The sequence below is a fragment of the Uloborus diversus genome, chromosome 8 (assembly GCF_026930045.1).
Source record: "Uloborus diversus isolate 005 chromosome 8, Udiv.v.3.1, whole genome shotgun sequence".
Taxonomy (NCBI): domain Eukaryota; kingdom Metazoa; phylum Arthropoda; class Arachnida; order Araneae; family Uloboridae; genus Uloborus; species Uloborus diversus.
In genome coordinates, this window is record NC_072738.1 from 42210232 (window position 1) to 42232486 (window position 22255).

At 37.7% G+C, this 22255-nt stretch overlaps 1 protein-coding gene across 1 annotated transcript in view; it reads left to right on the forward strand.

The window, feature by feature from the left end:
* LOC129228328 (sodium/potassium/calcium exchanger 3-like) overlaps positions 1-22255 on the forward strand; it is a 183838-nt gene that overhangs the window by 44404 nt on the left and 117179 nt on the right. Inside the window, exons 4-5 of the mRNA XM_054863005.1 lie at positions 13616-13700; positions 20990-21093. Of these exons, the coding sequence (XP_054718980.1) occupies positions 13616-13700; positions 20990-21093 (189 nt within the window). The remainder of the gene's footprint in view (positions 1-13615; positions 13701-20989; positions 21094-22255) is intronic.

The window sequence follows — 22255 nt, forward strand, 5'->3', positions numbered from 1 at the left end:
ATGGGGGTGTGCACCTCGAAGCGATTTTTCGAAAATTCGATGTGGTTCTTTTTTTATTCCAATTTTAAGAAAAAAACTATCATAAATTACGAAATTATCATAAGGTGGAACCGTAACATGGGCACAAGCCAATTGGCGAGATATGAAATTATCATAACGTGGAACTGTAATTCACCATACATTATTTGTAAATATACAAGCGAACCAAAAGACCTTTAATTTTTCTATTACGGGCGAAGCCGTGCGGGTGCCACTAGTATTAAATAAAATAGTATTTTCGGCAAATTTGGCGAAACCCGCAACTTTGCTGTGGTAACCCTAGCAGCCCAACAATGAAAAATCCGATCCAAAACAGCTAAAAGTAAGCCGTTAAATGTGCTGCACAAAAGAGAGAAATGTTTTGTTTTGTAAAACATTGTTTATTCATATCAAGCAAAACCAGGTAGGTTTCCCGCTAAAAGTTAGCAACCTTCCTTAACCCTTTAAATGCCTATCTATGTTCCAAAGTATTAAAAATTATGTTGCAACATAAAAATAAGACGATTAGGCGTTCCTTTAAATAATTAATAAAGAAATTTTCGAAAAAACATTCTTTTAAATCTAATATTTTCGGCATGTTCCCATTTGGGAACATGCCCAAACGGGGCATGCTGCATTAAGTTTTTTTACTAAGACTTTTGCTGGATTATGCTTTAGGCTCGATAATTACAGTATTGGAAGTTCCAACGTAAAGGAAACGTATCTCATTTGTTGAGAAATAATAATTTAAACCGCTAAAAAAAAAATACGTGTACGGCCATTCCACTGAAAACTGTCATTTTGATCCGCACTTGACGGTTCCTACATTTCATAAAAATAGAAATAATTTTTAATGGTAACAATGAATTTTTTTGCTTAAGAAGTCGTACACACGTTTGTGATTTCCTAAGCAACAAAATTTTGCTCATGACTCTTTTAAATTTATTATTTTTAATGGAATGTATGAAACGCTATACGTGCGGGACAAAATGACCGTTTTCTGTGAAATGTCCCACAAGATATTTTCGCATTTTTTAAACTAAATTATTTTACTTTATGTTATGCAAAAGAAACATTGCGTTGTCTTTATCTTTATCTTTACTAACAATAAAGCTGAAAGTCTCTCTGTCCGGAGGATGTCTGTAGGATGTCTGGATGTCTGGATCTCTTTGACGCGCATAGCGCCTAGACCGTTCGGCCGATTTTCATGAAATTTGGCACAAAGTTAGTCTGTAGCACGGGGGTGTGCACTTCGAAGCGATTTTTCGAAAATTCGATGTGGTTCTTTTTTTATTCCAATTTTAAGAACAAAAATATCATAAGATGAACGAGTAAATTACGAAATTATCATAACGTGGAACCGTAACATGGGCACAAGCCAATTGGCGAGATACGAAATTATCATAACGTGGAACCGTAACATGGGTACAAGCCAATTGGTGAAAAAATTCACCACACATTATTCGTAAATATACAGGCGAACCAAAAGACCTTTTAATTTTTCTATTACGAGCAAAGCCGTGCAGGTACCACTAGTTAATAATAAAGCTGAATGTCTCTCTGTCTGAATCTCTGTGACACGCATAGCGCTTAGATCATTCGGCCGATTTTCACGAAATTTGGCACAGAATTAGTTGGTAGTATGGGGGTGTGCACCTCGAAGCGATTTTTCGAAAATTCGATTTTGTTCTTTTTCTATTCCAATTTTAATAACATTTTACCGAGCAAATTATCACAACGTGGACGCGTAAATTACCAACTTATCATTAGGTGGAACGGTAACAGGGGCAAGCAAATTAAAATAGCAAATTGGCGAGAAATTCATCATCCATCATTTGTAAATATACAGGCGCACCAATTCACTTTTTAATTTTCAACTACGGGCAAAACCGTGTGGGTACCACTAGTTTCAAAACACAACTTAAGTTCTTTCAATGTTAAGTACCGTTATTAATTAATATTCCATCTCAAGCTAAAATATAACTACTGAAACGATTTACAAAAAGTTCAGACGGTTGATTGCTTTTCCCACAACAGTTCTAACTTTGACAACGAAAAAAAATCCAAAACGAGGTGGACATTTGAGATTGAATTTATGCATTTCATTTTCAGTAAATACAATAACGTTTTTAATTAATAACTACAAAAACTCCAAAATGTCGGAAGTTTACAGGTTGAAGTATTCATTTTTTCGCTTGGAATTTTTCCAGTGCGTCAAGTTTTCTAAAGTTATCCGGATTTTTGACAAATATTACGTACTGCCTCTAGAGGATTTTTAAGCTAATGAAATGTCTACCATCTCTGCCATTCAGAAATAAAACCAGTTAACAATCTGAAATTCATCTGGTTTTCGTTCATCATTTTTTAAAGCTATTTTTGTTTCTTAATTTACTCTTGAGTTTAAAAAACTCGATAATGCATTGAAAATACTAATTTCATTTAGTGGAACTTTGAAAAACAAAACGCGTTTTAAAAGTAGGTTATTGAATCTTTTCTTTCAAAATGAAGTTTTCCTCTTCCCAGTTACGAGTTTAATCCAGATTTTAAATTTTAATTTCACCCATCGTTTGCTTTGTTAATTAGTATTATTGCTCTTTAAGAAAGTAGTTTCCTTCTTAATTAGTCCGCGCAGATTTTTTTCTTCGCAACTCAACGTATTCAGACAAGTTTGGAAAACTTGAAAGGCCTTTTTGAAGTGGTGTTAGTAAGAATTAATTCGGTTAATTTTATGGAATCTCTTTGAAATGTTGAAATAATAAAATTTTAGCTTATTATAGTGCTAAGTTTATTTATTTATTTATTTGAGTACAAACACATTTTTAGAATAATTAGAATGAGAATTTTATGTAAAGCAGCTAAAATTAAACAGATGGGTTATATAGATATTTCAAGAAGCGATTCATTTTCCTTTTAACAATTCGCTGTTTTTGCCAGTCTGAAATTCATTAATTTTTTTGAAATGATAAAAAATAGATAAATTACTGAATTAAATTCCCAATGCTAGTTAGAAAGGTCGTATGTAATTCCAGCGTTAATTGTGAAAGATCAGTAGTAGGTGCGTGTGATTGTACAGTAACCTTATACTATAAAATCTTGCGTGCTATACAATGTTTAGTTATATGAGGCAGTGAGAAGCAAAGGGATGTAAGTGGACATTTTCAAGTTTTGAGTGAAACGTGTTTGAAGATAAAGTCCTAGGTAGACTTTCATTGAAAAGATTTTCTAAATCATGCTGTACAAGGCCTGACTAACTAAAAGTGAGGTCCTAGGCCCACAATAATTTAGAGGCCCTCTTAAGGCTGTATAGCGGAATGCAGTGGTTGATTTACAGGTTTTAGGGCCCTTCGGGAGGCATTTTTGGGAGCCCCTTTGTCTATCACAGAACTGTGTAAATCAAAATCATTTATCAAGTGCATTTATGAATCTCCTTCGGGGCCTCTCTTAATTGTGACTCGGTAAATTCACTACTGGCAGAATGAATAAAAACTCTTCTTTGAGAGAGTTTTTTCCCAATTAACAAGTCTTTATTTTTAACTTTTATTTTTAAAATGTATGTATATTTCGTATAGTTGTAATGTTATGCATAATTCTTAGGGGCACCTTAAGAAGAGGGGGCCCCAATCCCAGGCCTAGTAGGCCTGTGTGGTAATCAGGCCCTGATGCTGTATAACAGAACCTATCAGAGCAATTAGTACTATGTCTTGCCCCAAACCAGAGAAGAGGTTCACATACCATTCAAACTGGTTATCGCCAAACTAGAAAATCGCACGTCATAATGTGACGGATGAAAGTTGCTTCTACATTTGAACGAAGCTATTGCCTGTTTGTGATATTTTGATTGTTGAAGTTTTAACCTTAACTTCAGTGCATTAACCCTAAATTCCAGTAGATAGCGTTAATTCTAGACACCACTTTTTCATTTCTTTATTCTTCTAAAATGACAGTCTTACCGGTAAAACGGTTAAGTTACCGGATCAAGTTTAGCCTTGTCACAATAAAGCCTTTACCTGCATGTTAAACATTACTGAAACATATTATCAAACTATTACGTCGTGGCGCGAATTTCATTGTTGGTGACGTCAGCGTTACTCGGTCATTCGCTATTATATACATGGTGATTATAATTAAAGTTCTTTTTTCAAAACGCTGTAAAAATAAAACCACTGGTCAGAATGACGTCAGATTTCAACAGCATATTATCGAGGAAGGGGGAAAACATATGGCAAATGAAAATTAAATAGTTTAAATTTTTAGCAATAGATGGCGCTGTAAGCATCATAATTTAATAGCGGTCGTTCATTCTTTCATCAAACTGGTCTTTAACTGTCGTGAGACTGGCACAAAAGATGTTCAGTGTGCTGTCCCCCGTTTTCTGAAACAAGTTGAAATCGAGAAACAGCATGTTCCACAACTGATCGAAGTGTTTCCGGGCTAACGTTTAAAATGTGTTGCGCAATGCGTGCCTTCAGCTCAGCTAAGTTTGCAATCGGAGCACCGAACACAACAGCTTTCAGATAGCCCCATAAACAAAAGTCACTCGGGTTAAGGTCAGGTGATCGGGACGGCCAGGCTGTATGGAAATGGGCAACAGAAAATCCACACGCAAATAATCCAGTACCGCTTCATCCTGCAAAGGTCACAGTGTGGTGCGGGTTTACGGTATCATTTATCACAGGGCCATATTTTTTCGAAGAGACTGGTGCCTCCGGGCCTTTTACTTGTACCGTAACTGGTAAGCGCTATGAATGCCTTTTGCGCAACCACGTCATTCCAGCTCTACAGCAGCGCGGATGCGTGGATGAAGTCATTTTTATGCAAAATGGCGCACCTCCGCACATCGCGAATCCAGTGAAGCAGCTGCTGAAGCGCCATTTCGGAAATGCTAGAATTATCAGCCGCCATTTACGACCGCTTTTAAATTGTGATATTTACAGCGCCATCTATTGCTAAAAATTTCAACTATTTAATTTTCATTTGCCATGTGTTTTCCCCCTTCCTCAATAATATGCTGTGGAAATCTGACGTCATTCTGACCAGTAGTTTTATTTTTACAGCGTTTTGAAAATGGAACTTTAATTATAATCACCCTGTACATGAGGATTTGATACTTGTATCCCTTTGTTTCTCACTGCCTCATATGTATATGGGGAATGAGAGATGATTTGTTATTTTTTTGTTATTACTGTTATAGGTAGCAATGTTATCGTTATTTTATTTTTAATGTTATTTTTATAACACTTCGCAAATATTTAAACTTTGTTAGTGAACTAAAAGGAGATAGCGATTATTTTGTCTTAAAGGAGTTATTTTTTAAAAGGCCAGCAACTGAAAAGCAGGAACTCGTACAGCTCAAAATTATTGTTGTTGTTTTGTGCCAGCTAGGCTGGCGGTTTGCGGTGCGCTGCTTCTCTTTTCCAAATGTACCATAATTTGATCTTAAGTCAGACTTTTACAGTACACACATGTCATAGGGACCCGTTTATAGGGTAAGCAACCTTTCACAGCACAACATATTCACTCAAAGAAAGGACAAGAGAGAGAGGAAGTACATCTATGCCTGAGCCGGGCTATGACCTACCCATCACAGTCAGACTTCTCTGACCACTTGAGAAGGCGACCGGCAAGTTCAAAGTAAAGTCGCAAAGAGTAGGCCCGTTTAGTTAATAAGAAATTTTATGTAAAAAAACATGAAATGTAAATCCTAAGCGGAAAAATTTCTTCAGAATTCTTGAGCGTATTTGTCATTTAAGCTTCCGAGAAATTGGAATAATAGAAAACTCTTTACTGCTCGAAAAACTGCGCACATAAAGTTTCAATTATCTTTTCCCATTCTTTGCTAAAACAAAACTTTAACGCAAAGTGGCCTGCAAGCTATTAGGATAGTTGAATAAAAACGAAACGCCTATACAATATGCTAAAAATGGGGAGAAAAATCACCGAAAACTTGAGAAATAGATTTTTTGCAAAATAATGGTATTCTGCACGTCATCTGACGTGACAGTTTCTAAAAACGTTTGGAATTCAGGAAGAACGTGTTTTGATGTGAAACGCCACAAATTTTTATTCGAAAAAATAAACAGTCATTGACATGTGCAGCTAAAATAGCATTAATGCTGACAGAATTATTTTTGTCATCAGATTTTTTTTCGAAGTATTTGACTTATTCCCGACTAGTAAAAGTGTTATCAGATTCCAACATAGAATTATCTGAATTAATTTTTTTATACGATAATCATAATTATTTGGAAATGAGTAAAATATGTATATATATATTTTTTTAAAGAAGTTCAGTCATAGCATAACTTATACATAACAGAGAAAGCTACTAATAAAAAAAACTGCAAAATTCGCTTTCAATATGGTTCAGAACAATCGTGCACAATCTTTGTTACCCAGAGGACCACATCCTATGTTAAAATAAAGCTCACGGGTATACAAAAATAAATATATTTTTTTTTTCTACATAGCATTTTTTTTGGCAATCATAATTAATTGTAGTTATCATTGTTTATATTTAAACGAACAAATTCAGGGAAAACTTGTTTTCAATGTAAAAATCATCAAAAAACTTAACCCTTCCGAAAACCCACTTGCCGGAGGGGGGGGGGGGAGACCAAGCGGGTAGTGGATCTGGTCAATGCGGGTAGTCTAATTAAAAAAAATATTTCATCAAATGAAACCAACTTAGATGGTAACGTAGCTCTAGGCTTTGATAGACACACACACACACACACAACGCTATCCAAATCAGTGAAATCACTCTGTATTATAGAAAGCGAAGTTTTTCTGCAGTTGCTTCTGATTCTGTTACTATCAGCCCAAAGCGGGTTGTCCTTTGCATTTGTGTCACGCGAGACCGATAAGCAATGGTGACATGCAATCGGATGCTCACGACGCCATATGCATTTTCTTTTGAATTCACTGACCACTTACAAATTAAGCAAAACTGACAAGTCTTTAGCTAATTTGCACAAATAATAGCCTACCCGCTTTACCCAAGGACATGGATTCATTTCATTCTACTAAAAAATCAATCTAAGTCGAGTCCTTCTTTCAATATTGTATTGAAAGAGTTTACACATTATGAAAGAGTTTTCTTTCTCAAAAAGACCCGGGAGAAAAACTTCCCGAGTATTTAAACCATGGAAGATGTTGCGATTACTTTGAACTCAATGAATCAAAAACAGTCCACTATAACGAACCTTTTCAACGTGCCAGTCTCCGCAACTAAATGTATTGAAATGATTTTAAAATGGTACATATAATATTTTTCGTAAAATGCAGACATTCTACATCTTAGAAGAGTCATCTGAACTAGTTTTAGGTTTTTTACTACCTATTTAATTTTTACTTTCCGTGTATTTCCCGTATTTATAACGCAGTCCCTTGAGAAACGTAACATCGGGGTTTCACTGAACTGATGTTAATTTCTCGCACTCAAATGCATAATAGCCTAAATGTGTAAGTCAATGTTTAAAAAAAAAATCTTTTTCATTAACGCATGACATATACCCGTATATTCACAGCTACACAGAATTGCGAGTGCAAGGTGTCCAGCGAAGGACTCCCTGATTTCATAATTATATTTCTCGAAAACAAAGGACGATATTGGAACAAAATAAACGGTAAGTTTACTGTGAAACCCATAGAAATATGGGTTTCGCAATAAACTTACCGTTTATTTTATTCCAATATGTTCTTTGTTTTCGAGAAACACATTAATTTTGAAATCAGAGAGTCATTCGCTGGACACCCTGTATTAAGCGCCCTGCTTGCCAGTAGAGCCCCTTTAAAAGGACAGGCTGACTTATCCGACATTTTGGTGTCAAGATAGAATTAGATCCAACCTCAATTCTATTATTTATAAATACGTTATAATGTTTGTTCGTCGCTATGTCGTAAAATAAGTGATGATAAGTTGAGTGAAATGTCACTTAAGGTGAATCTAGAAAGCTAACTTAATTCACAAATTCAACAAAAATGTATCGAGAAACGTTTACTGTAATAAACGTCATTTTCGCACCTTATTTTTTTTTTAAATTTATCTTAATTAAATCGTCTTCATCTACAGAATAAAATAACTAACATCTATCAGGCAACACATCTTAAGGTTGATCACCAGTTTCTGCAATGAGGTGCTTGTACAAATACCATTTTTTTTCGCGCGCCAATTAGTGAATCAAAATGACGGATAAGACAGCTCCCCTTCTAAAGGAGCCTTTGCCAGCGGTTCGTACATAGTTACGGTATCTGCGGAAATTGATTTCGCTTTTATACGAGGCTTAGTCAACCTAGAGCTCCTTGAAAAAGACAGGCTGACTTATCCGACATGTTGGTTCCAAGGCAGAATTGGATCCAACCTCGTTTCTAGTATTTATAAATACGTTATAATATTCGCTGGTTGCTAAGTCGTAAATTAATTGATGATAAGTTGAGTAAAATGTGCCTTAAGGTAAATTTAGAAAGATAACTTCGTTCTCAAATTCAGCAAAAATGTATCGAGAAATGTTTACGGTAATAAACCTCATTTTCACACCTTATTTGTTTTTAATTTGTATTAATTAAATTGTCTTCATCTACAGAATAAAATAATCAAACGTCAATCGGGCAACACACTTAAAGCTTTGACACCAGTTTTCTGCAATGAGGCTTTTGTACAAATGTTTATTTTTTTCCCCCGACAATTTTGGAACCAAAATGTCGGATAAGTCAGCTCCCCTTATATAGGAGCCTTAAGTCAACCCAAGAGCACCGCATAAGATGCAGCGGCGAAGCATTACATAAATGCGCCTTGTAAAATTTAAACTGGTAGATAAGAATATTTTTCACAACAGTGTGAAGCCTGCATTCCCTGCAACTTGTAGCAATTCAAGAAACTTTTTGACAAAGATGCTTGATTTTCACACGATAATGATGAAAACCTTTGAAATCCTGGATCGTTTCCAGAAACTAATATGTGATGTAACAGAATTTTCTTGCAGTGCACATTTATTATCGGTCAACATTTACAGTCAATATAACTATTAAATTTGACGAACATAATAGTAATCATAATAATAGTGATGATTATAATTAAAACAATCCTCAAAAAGCTACTAAGGCTGCGGTCATTTTTGATGTTAAAAAATACAATTGTTTTACATGCTTTTTTACTTATATAAATCAATTGATTGACAGATAAGACATTAAATACAAAATCTCGAGAACTATATTCGAGTACAGATGGCTGGTCGGCGACTTTTTTAGTCACGTGATTCAGAAATGAAGTTACAAAACTTCTCATCTTTGTAACTAATAGCAAATTTATGCAAATGTATTTGTTTATTTATTTATTTATTTTATTTATTTATTTATTTAATATTTTGTGGCTTTTACTCAGAAAGATACAGATTAAAAAGATGAATTTAAATTAAAATTTATAACTGGAATCCTTCAAACAAAAACAAGAAGAGGAAGAAAAGTTCAGAAGTAAAAGTTATGTCCCACTTAAATGTAGGAGAATAAGCGGATCTGCTATGAATCCATTTTATGGGACTTAAAATTTTTTTCACCTTGTTAATCTAGGCTTAACGCTAGTGTTATGACTTTAGTGAGGAAAAAAGTTTGGATTTCAGGGGAGAAATCTTTTTTTTATTTTCCTTCAAAGATTTTTATTTAAATAAAACTTTTTGGATAAGATTTCTGAAACAACCTATGATAAATATCGTGGTTTTATTCTCAACTCTTTAACGTAAACAAAAGAAAGTCTTTTTCTATCAGCTACCAGCACAGGGTAAGAGGCTTAGTCAGGTTTTTTTCAATCGGGTATTTTGTTGCCTTTACGCGGTTTGCTCTTTTCCCTTATTCAGGGATTTGTTTCTATGTGTACTTGTTGAATTTAAAAATGGTTTGTAATTCCTAAAAATCTCTTTTTATACAATCCTAACTTAACGTATGCAATATAACAATGCACTTTACAAAATAACTGAGAAACTAGAGATAAATACTTACCTTTTTTTTTCTACTTTCTTATGTGGGGGAATGTGGGGCAAAGTGAAATGGTTAAGATGACTGAGCTTTTTTAAAATGAACAGATTGGAGATTTGTTTTGAAAATTACAGCTTATAAAGAGAGAACATTGTATTTTATAATAAAATTTTCACTGAAACATTTTCTTTTATTTTTGGCACTAAAAGTTTGCCTTAAAAAAAAGTGGAAAAATTTTCACTTCTTTTTTTTTATGGGGTAAAGTGAAAAAATGTAATATTTTTCGGATAAAATATTGCTATTCGATTGGGGAAAATATTTTTGTTGAACAAAATAATGTGCAAATAAACGGATAATTTGATTATTGAAAAGTTTATGAAACAATACACTAATAAATAAATTCATTTATTAATTAATGCATGAAAAAATAAGTGAATAAGTGAATAAAAAACTAAATGAATAAACAAAAGTGAAAGAATGAATTAATAAGTGAATTAAGGAATTCAAATAAATTAGTTAGTTAATGAATGCATAAGTGATTGAATGAGTAAACGAACTGAACTACTATTTCACTTTGCCCCGCATGCACTTGACTAATAGTAAAAAATATTAAAAATACAAATGAGCTAAATATTAACTAAATAAATACTGCAACGAATATTAGAAGGTCCCAATTAATATTTGAAATATTAATAATTTTATTATTTCATAATAATAATAATTTTATCATTTAATCACGTCAAAATAATTCTTGACTTACAACAAAACATTACAATTTAGGTATCAATTTTTGAAAATTGCATGTATCATCACATGCTTTGATTTTTAGAGGTACTTTTTTTTTGACTGGAATAGACTACATATGTTACTACATAGTTAAAATATTACACTACTGTTTGTGAAAATTGCAACACCGTGAAAGAAGCATCATAGTTGAATGAAATGTAATACACAGTTGAGTGGTAATGGTACAAATAAATGATTACATTTTTAAACCAAACAAACAATAAAAAGTGATAGAAATTAAAATTTTGTGTGGATACCACGCGCCGCATTAAGAACTGCTACACGACTTGGAATAGAGTGAAATAAAGCCCTATAATATCTGCCTGCGGAAAAGTATTCCATATTGTTTTTATGTGCAACCAAAGTTCGTCTGTCGAAGCAACAGGACGAGGATCACGAGCGAGACGCCGCCCAACGAAATCCCACACATGTTCAATCGGTGACATATCCGGAGAATATGCAGACCAAGGAAGAAGATGTACCTGCTGCGAATCAAGGTTGGATTTGACAGTCCTGGCGACATATGAACGGGCATTATCCTGCTGGAATACAGCCCCTGGCAATCGTTGCGGGAAAGGAATAGCTTGGGGCTGTAAAACTTCGTTTATGTATCGGGTACTGTTCAAATTGGCCACAATTCGCACCAATTGTGAGCGTCCATGATATGCTTTGGCACCACAGACACTAACTCCGGGTGTTCGTCCACTGTGGCGTTCGATAATGCACTCCGGAATGTGCCATTCACCGGCATAGCTCATGACACGAATTCGGCCATCATTGTGCCACAAATTGAAGCGGGATTTGTCAGAAAAGACGATCTGCTGCCAATCAGCACACCAGCTCCTATGCATATTGGCCCATTGTAGTCGCAGGCGGTGATGGTTTTGCGTGAGAGGAATCTTGTATAAAGGAATCCTTGCGCGCAGCCCACAGCAGACGTCTTCGAATTGATGAAGAACACAATGAAACACCTGTAGCTGTTGACCACCGTGCTGCCAGTTGTCTAGAAGAAGCTGTGCGGTCCGTCAGCGCCATACGCACCAGGTGTCTGTCATCCTGAGCTGACGTCACATTTCGGGGTTCACTCCTGGATTTCCGAGCTGTCCGACCCTCGTCCGTCCACTGCTTTCAAACACGCATGATTGTACTGCTGTTACGCTGAATACGAGCGGCTACTGCACGATAAGACAATCCAGCTTCACATAGGCCGACGATTCTGCCCCGTTCAAACTCCGAAATTTGCTCAAATTTCCCTTTCTTTCGTCGAAGGGGCATAGTAAAGATTCAGTTAACGTTTATGTAGCATGTAACCACCGATGATCATACACGCCTCTGTAGAGCTGTCTACTTATATTCGGTTCGATCCGCCATTTAGAGGGCGCTGCTCAGCATACGCATGCGCCACCAGTCTGCAATTCTAATCATTTGCATATCATGCCGTACTTTACATTTCCCGCAATTTTCAGCTCATTACCGTAAGTCCTTCGTGGTGTTGCACTTTTCACAAACAGAAGTGTATTAGGTAAGTGGCACTAAAAGCGGAGTAAATATTTCATCATTTCACTTTGCCCCACATTCCCCTACTTATACTAGATTCCATGTGTACAAACACTCTGTGCAACAACAATTTTTTAACACCTAGCATGTCTATCTTTTGTCAACTTTGATTATATGTTTTTATGAATTGTACACCATCTCTCTAGGCTTCCTTAAGAGGTTTTCCATCTCCAGCTCTGTCACTTTCCTATGCCGGGCTGATGAGTGCTAATAAGCACGAAACTGCAGTCCTCGGCTGGAAAGGACTGAGCTGGCGGTGTATTTCACAATTTACCAGTGTTTAATTTTTGGTACTTTTTCTTTTATATTATCTCTCCATATAACTTAATCGATCATTTAAATTTGAACGAACTTTCCCGTACCTTTATATTTTTATACCTGTTCGCACAGATATCTATTTATTTTCTTATCTAAAAGCCTATCATGACATCTCTTTACCTTCTGTTCTATATAGAAGGTCGTAGCTCAGTTTGGGAAAGCAAGCATCAAAGCGGAGTTAACTTTGATGGTCAAAGGAAGTAGTTTATGTTTGCATATCACGCTTTTTTTAATTAATTTTTTTATTTTTTTGGTATTTGAAATTTTTTATAGTTGTTACTGTTTGTATTTAAAAGAAAAAAATTGAGCAAATACTTCATTTTAATTGAAAAGTTAAGGAAAAAAAACTTAACCTTTCCTAAAACAATCGCTTTTCCCGATGGATTGGCTTAAGCAGGTAGGTGCTTTAGGCAAAGCTGGTAGGGCTTTGCCTCAATAATAAACATAAATTATAGTGAATTTATGTTTCACGAGTTTAACACTTAGTTCTGATTATTCTTTCTAATTCATCTTAATAATACAAAGGAATTGACAATGAAGCATAAAAGAAATGACATTGCCGAAATTTTCTTTACAATGAATTTTTCCTTCTAATACGAAACACAGAATTTTAATCTACCGTTCTAGCTATCTAGTTTTTCAATAGATGGCGCCAATAAAATCAATTTTCTTGATTATAAGTTCAGTGGTTTTATCTATTGAGTAACTATAGCAGGGACAAACGAAATCTGGCAGCATCGTAATGTTGTGATTAGGATCTGTGTAGCCTCCAACAATGCTGCCAGGTTAGACTTGTCTCAGCTATAGATAGCTCTAGCGGTAGATCTTTCTGCCGCACTGATACCCAAATTTATCAAATATTATACCATACATAAAACTTTTAGCAAGATTATCTATTTTGTATTTTCTATGCCATTAATATCGAAGGAGTGTGAAAAGCTTCAACTAATTTATCTATTTTGATTTGTAGAGATTGAATTTGAGTGAAGATGTCGCAGGTGCCACATTTATGGCTGCTGGCAGCTCTGCACCTGAACTCTTTACTGCAATTTTAGGTGAGTATTTATTTTATTTTTCCTGATAAGCTTTTTGTAAGCATATTTTTTAGAATTTAAAATTCTAAATAATATTCTAAAATCTAAATAATGGTTTAATTACGTCATTTTTCCTCGAAGGAAAGGCGAGAGCTCAGGTTTTTTAAATACATTAACTTAATTATGTATCAAAAAGTAGGAGTTCCCGTTTGAAAATTAAGACTTCAAGCTAATTATACTTTACATATGGTCTCTTTTCAAAATTTTACTTACGTAGTTTTAAAACATGTCGGATGACACCTTTCTTTCCTTTTTAGCACCTATGATGGTCAAATAAATAAAAGTGGTTCGTGTTTTTTTTTTTTTTTTTTTTTTTTTTTTTGTGATTGTATACACAAAATTTGTCACACTGTAAAACAAACAACAGTAACTTGACATGTTGCTCGATCCCACGCACGATACTAAAAGCAGTAATTGCGATTTTCGCTGGCCAGATGTACAGTGGCATACCTAGCAAGGGTGACATCCGGGGTAGTAAATTGTGGTGTCACCCCCCCCCCCCCCCTACAAATGCAAAAAATAAAAGTTTTAATGTTCTATGAAAACATGAAATTCATATCATTTTTTCAGAAACAACTGCATTTGTGTTCAAGGAAACTTTAAGTGGGTTAATGCATAGGAAGCAAATACAAACTATGAACGCTTTTTATATAATTTTTGTCTTATTGGCGTAGTCGTTGCGATTTTTAAATGAGGGGTATATAAAATTGATGGCCAATTAATTATTTCAAACACAGGGGAAAATAACGGTTCTTCAGTGTTTTGGTTGAAGAAGTTACTACTAGGTCTAAGTTTTGATAAAATGAACCTAATTCTGAGAAAAATATTGTAACGGATTCGGTGCGACTTCCACTTTCTTGAAATGAAGACACAGTTCTTGATAAAAACACAGGAAATTTATTTACACTATGTACAGGAAAGGTCTTTAACAACTGCTAAATTATTCATCAGCAATTAAGCAATTATCACACAACACCGTAAACTCAACGTTTACACACGTATTTACTTCCAAATACGAAAACAACACAGCGAAATGCCTCGCTATAAACAGAGCAAAAATCTTATCAGTTCGAAATATCAATCGAAACTAAACTGTTTATCCATCGCTAACGGCTTAAATACACCGAAAAGAAATTTCTCAAATATTCCACACGCTTCTGTAAAGTAGTAGACCGTTATCAATGAAAAGAAAGAAAATAGGGGTCGTATACTTTAGCCGAATGAAAAAGGGGTTGTATATTCATTACGGGAAACTATTTACAGGTTACGTTCCTACAATAATTACTATTTACAGAATTTGTAACATTGCCCCCTTCCTAAGGACTGCACGTCCCGGGCAGTACAATCCCCAGAAAGGGTGCCAAACTTCTATCACAAGTTCACAATTATACACATTAATTAATAACTAACAGATACAGAAAACACAAGAAATATTACTAAACATTAAAAGCAAAAATTATCTACAACTTTTATGTTATCAACCATGGTTGTTTACGTAATACTCATGAACTATGGCCATAGTATGGGGCTAACCGATCATAATGTACAACCCTAGGTTTTGCATTAGGTGATTTTTGGATCCTCACTACGACGTCATTCAGTCGGTTAAGGACTTTGTAGGGTCCATCCCAATGCGACTGCAATTTGGGTGACAGACCTTTCCGTCGGATGGGATTCCATAACCAAACCTTGTCGCCTTCGTTGAATTCATGTCCAGTAGACCTTGTGTCGTATCGGGTCTTCATCTTCTCCGCCGCGATGTTGATTCGCTCTCGTGCGAAGTTATGAACGTCTTCCAACCGGGCCTGGAGATCCTGGATGTACTCCTCAGGCGATGCAGGCGCATCCGGAGGACGACCGAAGACGAGATCACAAGGTAGCCGAAGCTCTCGTCCGAAGAGCATCTGAGATGGGGCATATCCGGTAGTCTCGTGGACAGCACTGCGGTAGGCCAGCAGGAACAAAGGCAGCTTCTTGTCCCAATCCTGTTGATTTCTGGAGACCATAAGTGAGAGATTATTCAGGATTGTGCGGTTAAATCTCTCCACCATGCCGTCCGATTGTGGGTGTAGTGGTGTTGTCCTAGTTTTCTCAATTCCGAGAATTTGACATAGGCCCTTAAAAACAGCAGAGATGAAATTCCTCCCTTGGTCGGAATGAATCTGCAAAGGTGTTCCATATCTCGAGATCCAATGTTGGACTAGAGTCTCTGCTACGGTGGTAGCTTCTTGATCTGGAATGGGATACGCTTCGGGCCATTTCGTGAAATAGTCGATGGAAACAAGAACGTATTTGTTCCCATCAGCAGTTCTTGGTAGAGGACCCAGGATGTCGATCCCAATTCGTTCGAAAGGAGCTCCAACGTTGTACAGATGTAGCTTCCCTCTGCTTCTCTTCTTCGGTCCTTTACGAGCAGCACAGGCGTCACAAGAATGGCACCACTTCTCCACGTCATCCTTCGCCTTGCTCCAGAAGAAGCGCTCCCGAACTTTGATAAGGGTTTTCAAGACACCAAAATGTCCTCCAGTCGCACTACTATGTATTTCTTTCAGAACATCTAAAATCCTTGATCGGGGAAGTAGTAACTGCCACCTAGACGTTTTGCCGTCATCAGATTCCCATTTTCGGTACAGTACGCCGTTCCGTAAATGGAGTGAATTCCATAAAGCCCAGTATCTTTTTGTTGCAGGACTAAAGATGGAAACGTCCTGCCAGCTAGGTCGCCGACTGTCACTTTCCATGAACTCCAAAATTGGTTTTATGTCGGGGTCTTCAAGTTGATCTTTTCGAACTTGGTCGTCACTCCATGGATCAGGTTCTGATGATATTGGAGTCACTGTCACCTGATAGGCGGTAGGGCTAGTCGGTCCATACTGTTTCTCGATTCGGGAACAATAGTTGCAGTTCTCAGGACAGGGTCTCCTTGATAAAGCGTCAGCATTACCGTGAGATAACCCTTTTCGATGCTTGATCTCCATGTCATATTCCTGGAGCCGCTGTATCCACCTGGCTATCTGGCCTTCTGGATTCCTGAAGTTCAAAAGCCAAGTTAACGAGGCATGATCTGTCCGAAGCAGAAATTTTCGGCCGTAGAGGTAATGATGGAAGTGTTCTACAGCTTTCACTATGGCCAGTAACTCCTTTCTGGTGACGCAGTAATTTCGCTCCGACTTTGATAAGCATTTGCTCCAGTAAGCGATGACATGTTCATCTCCGTCAATTTCTTGGGATAAAACAGCTCCGATGCCCTCGTTGCTCGCATCAGTGTCCAGGATGAAGGGTTTTTCAGGCTGAGGATAGGCGAGGATAGGCGTTGATGTTAAAGCCTCCTTCAGTCGTAGAAATGCATCTTCGCATTCTTTGGACCATTCAAACTTTTGCTTGATCTCCGTCAGCTTATGCAAAGGTCGTGCAATGTTGGAAAAACCCTTCAAAAAATTCCTATAGTACGTGCAGAGCCCCAGGAAACTTCGCAGCTGATGGATGTTTTCGGGACGACTCCAACTCTTGACCGCAGATAGCTTCTCTGGATCGGTTTGCACACCCTCAGAAGAGATGATGTGACCAAGATAGTTCACTTCCCGGCGGAACAAATTACATTTGGACGGACTTAACTTCAGATTGGCTTCCTTAAGCCTTTGCAGCACCTTCCTAAGATTTGCCAGATGTTCTTCAAAGCTGCGTCCCACGATGATGATATCGTCTAAGTAGACCAGACAGGATTCGTAAGAGAGTCCTCTTAACACTGTCTCCATAAGACGCTCGAACGTAGCTGGTGCATTGCAGAGGCCGAAGGGCATCACTTTAAACTGCCATAAGCCTTGTCCAGTTGTAAACGCTGTCTTCTCTCGGTCATCAGGGTGTATTTCAACCTGCCAGTAGCCGCTCTTCAAGTCCAGGGTCGAAAACCACTTGTGTCCGGAAAGAGTGTCCAAGGTGTCGTCTATCCGTGGAAGAGTGTAGCTGTCTTTCTTGGTGATTTCATTCAGCCGTCGGTAATCGACACGAAATCTGGTGGAGCCATCTTTCTTTCGGACCAAGACGATGGGAGACGCCCAAGTACTGGATGACGGTTCGATGACATCATTCTCCTTCATCTCTTTCAGGAGGGTCTCAACTTCTTCCTTCTTGGCGAATGGTAGTCGTCTTGGATGCTGCTTAATAGGGGGGTGTTCTCCAGTGTAAATCCTATGCTGCGTTAAATTCGTACGGCCGACATCCTCCGATGCTGATGAAAACAGATGCTTGAAGTCATCCACCAATTGTTCCGCAGCAGTTCTTTGATCTTTCGATAATGGCGCACTCCCAATTAACTTCGACGTCAAGGACTCGGAAGACACAGTCTCGGGGGAATTGATTCTTCTAATGATGCAGTTTACTGGAGTACAAGTTGCCAACACTTCACCCTTTCGGATATTCCTTGGCCTTTCACTCACGTTGGCGACTCTCACAGGAATTACATCCTTAGAAAGGTCCACAAGCGTAGATGCTACCAGCACCCCTTTTAGGTTATTGTTTAGGTTAGGGTATTCAATGAGGCCAAATCGAAAACTATTGCTTTCTTCAAGGGAGCCAGGTATTAATGATTCTGACCTTGAGGGAATCGATAAATCTGTTTGGGCTATTATTTGGTGAGCGGATTTTACATCACTTTCTGCAGGGAAAACGGCTATGTCTTCTCTCATCGAGTGCAGCTCATTAGTCTTGAAGTCTAGAGTGAAGTCATATTTCTTCAAAAAGTCGAATCCGAGAATGAAGGGGTCCGTGATATTAGCGACGAATGCCGTATGATGGTAGGTGGCATTCCCAAACACTATTCCCAAGTCCACTTTACCGTCAATCTCGATCTTGTCACCTGTCACAGTCTGGAGACTTACGCGTGGCGATGTCCACAGCAGTTTCAATCCAAATTCACGAGCCACATCTGTCCTAATGATTGTCACATTGGCTCCAGTGTCGACAATCAGTCTGCAGGGGTTCCCATTTACATGTGCGTAAATGAAAAGTCCATCACTGCCACTACTAGAAGAGGAAATCTGCAGAGCTCTAGTGGTGGTGATTTCCTTCCCTCGCGTAGCTTGGCGAGCCGGACAACTCCTTCGCAGGTGTCCTTCACTACCGCATTTCCAGCACTTCTGCTCTTGTTTCTTTTGGGCTGTTATGCTCCTCAGATGTCTTGTCAAGTCACCGAGTTGTCTCTCAAGTTCAGCGAGATGGGACGACCTGGAATCAGACTCATCAGCTTCCTGAGTCCGGATTAGATGGCGATCCACACGGGTTGCTTCTTGGGCGGCCTCGTATCTCATCGCATACACAACGGCAGAATTCAGGTCTTTGACATCCGCCATCCGTAGAGCTTTCTGGATTTCCGGATCTCGAACCCCGTCGATGTAGTAGTTGAGTGCCAGGTTGTCTCGAACATCCGCAGGGCAGTCGTAAAAAGCAAGATGAGAGAGTCTATCGACGTCCGCCGCTAGCTCTTGCAGGGTTTCCCCGGTTTTCTGGAAACGGGACTTCAACTGGAGTCGGCTGAAATCTTTCTGGCACTTCTCACCGAAGCGAAGCTCCAACGCAGATGTGAGGGCGGCGAAATCCAGGCGCTGGCTGTCCGGAAGGGTCTGAAGAATGTCCGCTGCGTCACCTCTCAGGGATGCTGCAAGATGGCAGGCCTTGGTAGCAGAGTCCCATCCGTTCGCTTCCGCCACTATCATGAATTGGGTCTTGTACACCTGCCACGAACTTTTCCCATCAAATGTGGCAAGTTTAATGGACGGTCGAGCAACCGATGTGGGAGCGCCAAACTGTACAGAGTTGCTTTCCGCGGTCGCCAATCTCCTTTCCAGGTCTTTAAAGATGTCTTCTTTAAGTTGATGAAATTTTCTATCTTCTTCTTCCAGTTTATTTTCTACAGCATTGCATCGGCCTTCAACGGAACCTAATTTTTCTTCAAATTTCTCTTCGATTTTATTTTCCACTGCGATGAATCGGCCTTCAACTGCCTCAAATTTTCCTTCAATAGCATCAACTCGATGCTCTATCTCATTAAATTTATTTTCCATCACAGTCTTTACCGAAGTAAGATCGTTTTTAATTTCCTCTTGGTTAGAAACTAGGTCATTTTTCAGCACCGTTAAATCACTTTTCAATTGGTTTTGATTAGCCGCCATATCATTTTTCACAGAGGTGATTGCGTCAAGAAGTTGTTTTAATTGTTCATCCATTGCGCGAGTAATCACCATAAAAACAAAGTCTATAAATTCAAACAGTCTTTATGAAAAAATGTCCAAAGTCACACTTACTCCAAGAAAGTCCAGAAGAAGCCCCACGTTGGGCGCCAAATTGTAACGGATTCGGTGCGACTTCCACTTTCTTGGCGATGTCCACAGTTCTTGATAAAAACACAGGAAATTTATTTACACTATGTACAGGAAAGGTCTTCAACAACTGCTAAATTATTCATCAGCAATTAAGCAATTATCACACAACACCGTAAACTCAACGTTTACACACGTATTTACTTCCAAATACGAAAACAACACAGCGAAATGCCTCGCTATAAACAGAGCAAAAATCTGATCAGTTCGAAATATCAATCGAAACTAAACTGTTTATCCATCGCTAACGGCTTAAATACACCGAAAAGAAATTTCTCAAATATTCCACACGCTTCTGTAAAGTAGTAGACCGTTATCAATGAAAAGAAAGAAAATAGGGGTCGTATACTTTAGCCGAATGAAAAAGGGGTTGTATATTCATTACGGGAAACTATTTACAGGTTACGTTCCTACAATAATTACTATTTACAGAATTTGTAACAATATTCATCCCAGGATGAAGGGCGGGGAAATGGGGGCCTTGGGGTTGGGGGGCTTCCCCCGGAAAGTTTTCAAATTTGCAGAATTGAAAATGCATTTCAGCTTTATGTTTTTCAAAAACTTGCAATTCCACTTTGTATGGTCACCCTCCAGACGGGGGAAACCCGGGGTGGACCGCCCCCCCCCCCCCCCACACGCTATTTAGTAGCGAAACCAATGCAGATGTAATCGCGAAAGTTTAAACCTCGTAAAATAATTTCACTTTACATCTATAGACAACTTTCAGTTCTATTCATATAAAATTCAAAAATATTTCAGCTCGCGAGATCACCGATATCTTCATTTTTGCGAAAACTACGGTTGGCCAAAAAAAGTGCTTTTACAGTCTTTACAATTACATAATCTTTTGAATAACGACTCTTTCTGTATTTACAGGTGTGCTTGTGGCCAAAGGCGACGTAGGTACAGGCACAATAGTAGGTTCTGCTGTATTCAATGTACTTTTTGTGATAGGCATCTGCGGAATATTTGCAGGAAGGGTAAGTATCATTTTTAAGAGATCAATTCTGTGTTGAGGTTTGAATTATTTTGTATTCAAGTGTATATACTAATGTAAATGTAATCGATCGTGTTTGTGTATAAGCACTGTTGTATTTGTATTCTCTATTAAAATTAGTAAATATGATAAATTATAGATAATTTAATAAATTTACTGATTTATATTTATAACTAGAATATTTTATAGAACCACACTGGTTAATAGGTTCACCATTGGGACGGGACCATTTTGGTATTAATGATCGGCTGGTCTGATTAAGCGAATAGGACCTGTGTAGCTCGAGCGAACATACTATACACAATACATTTAAATGCCATTATGATTACTGTGAACTCCACTTGTATAGTGAGCATACAAAGAAGGAAAACTGCAGTTCTCCCTCGTTCAACAACGTGTTCCGACCGATACGGTTCTATTTATTCCTTCCAGTCAGAATCGATTCAATTCAATAGGCATTAATATCTAAAATTGTGAGAGAGAAAAAATAAGAGCTAAAAAAGTACCAATCGACCATTAAAAAATCCAACGAAATGTAAGTTACGTATTTTAAAACAAAAAAAAAAAAAAAGTTAATTTGAATTTTGACATCTTGAATTCAAATTATGTTTTTCGCAATCACGTGTTTTTTGCGTGTGTGCAAGCATGTGTGTGTGTGTGGGTATGTGTGCATATAGGCGTGTGTTTTTGTGTCTGTGTGCAGGCATGTGTGTGTGTATATATGTGTATGTGTGTGAGTGTGTGTAGGTGTGTTTGTTTATGTCTGTGTGAGTGTGTGTGTGTGTAGGCGTGTGCTTGTGTCTGTGTGCAGGCATGAGTGTTTGTGTGTGTGTGTGTAGGCATGCGTGTGTGTATGTATACGTGTAGGATATGGACACAATCTGGAGAAGGTTTTCGTTAGGGGAGCAGTATCGTGAGGCTGGTTGACGGTGGTGCTGCAAGGGGGAGGCTGGGGGAAAATAAAATAATAGCACTCCAAAAACAGTCAAGTGAGAACAATAAGCAATCGTGATTGCTCAAAAAAAAGAAAAGAAAAGAAAAGAAAATCTTTTTACAAAATTTACATATTATTAAAGTTGAGAATTTTATTCTTTGCTGGAGCAGTTCCGCCATGCAATGGGAGTTTCGTTAATTCCATTCCTGTT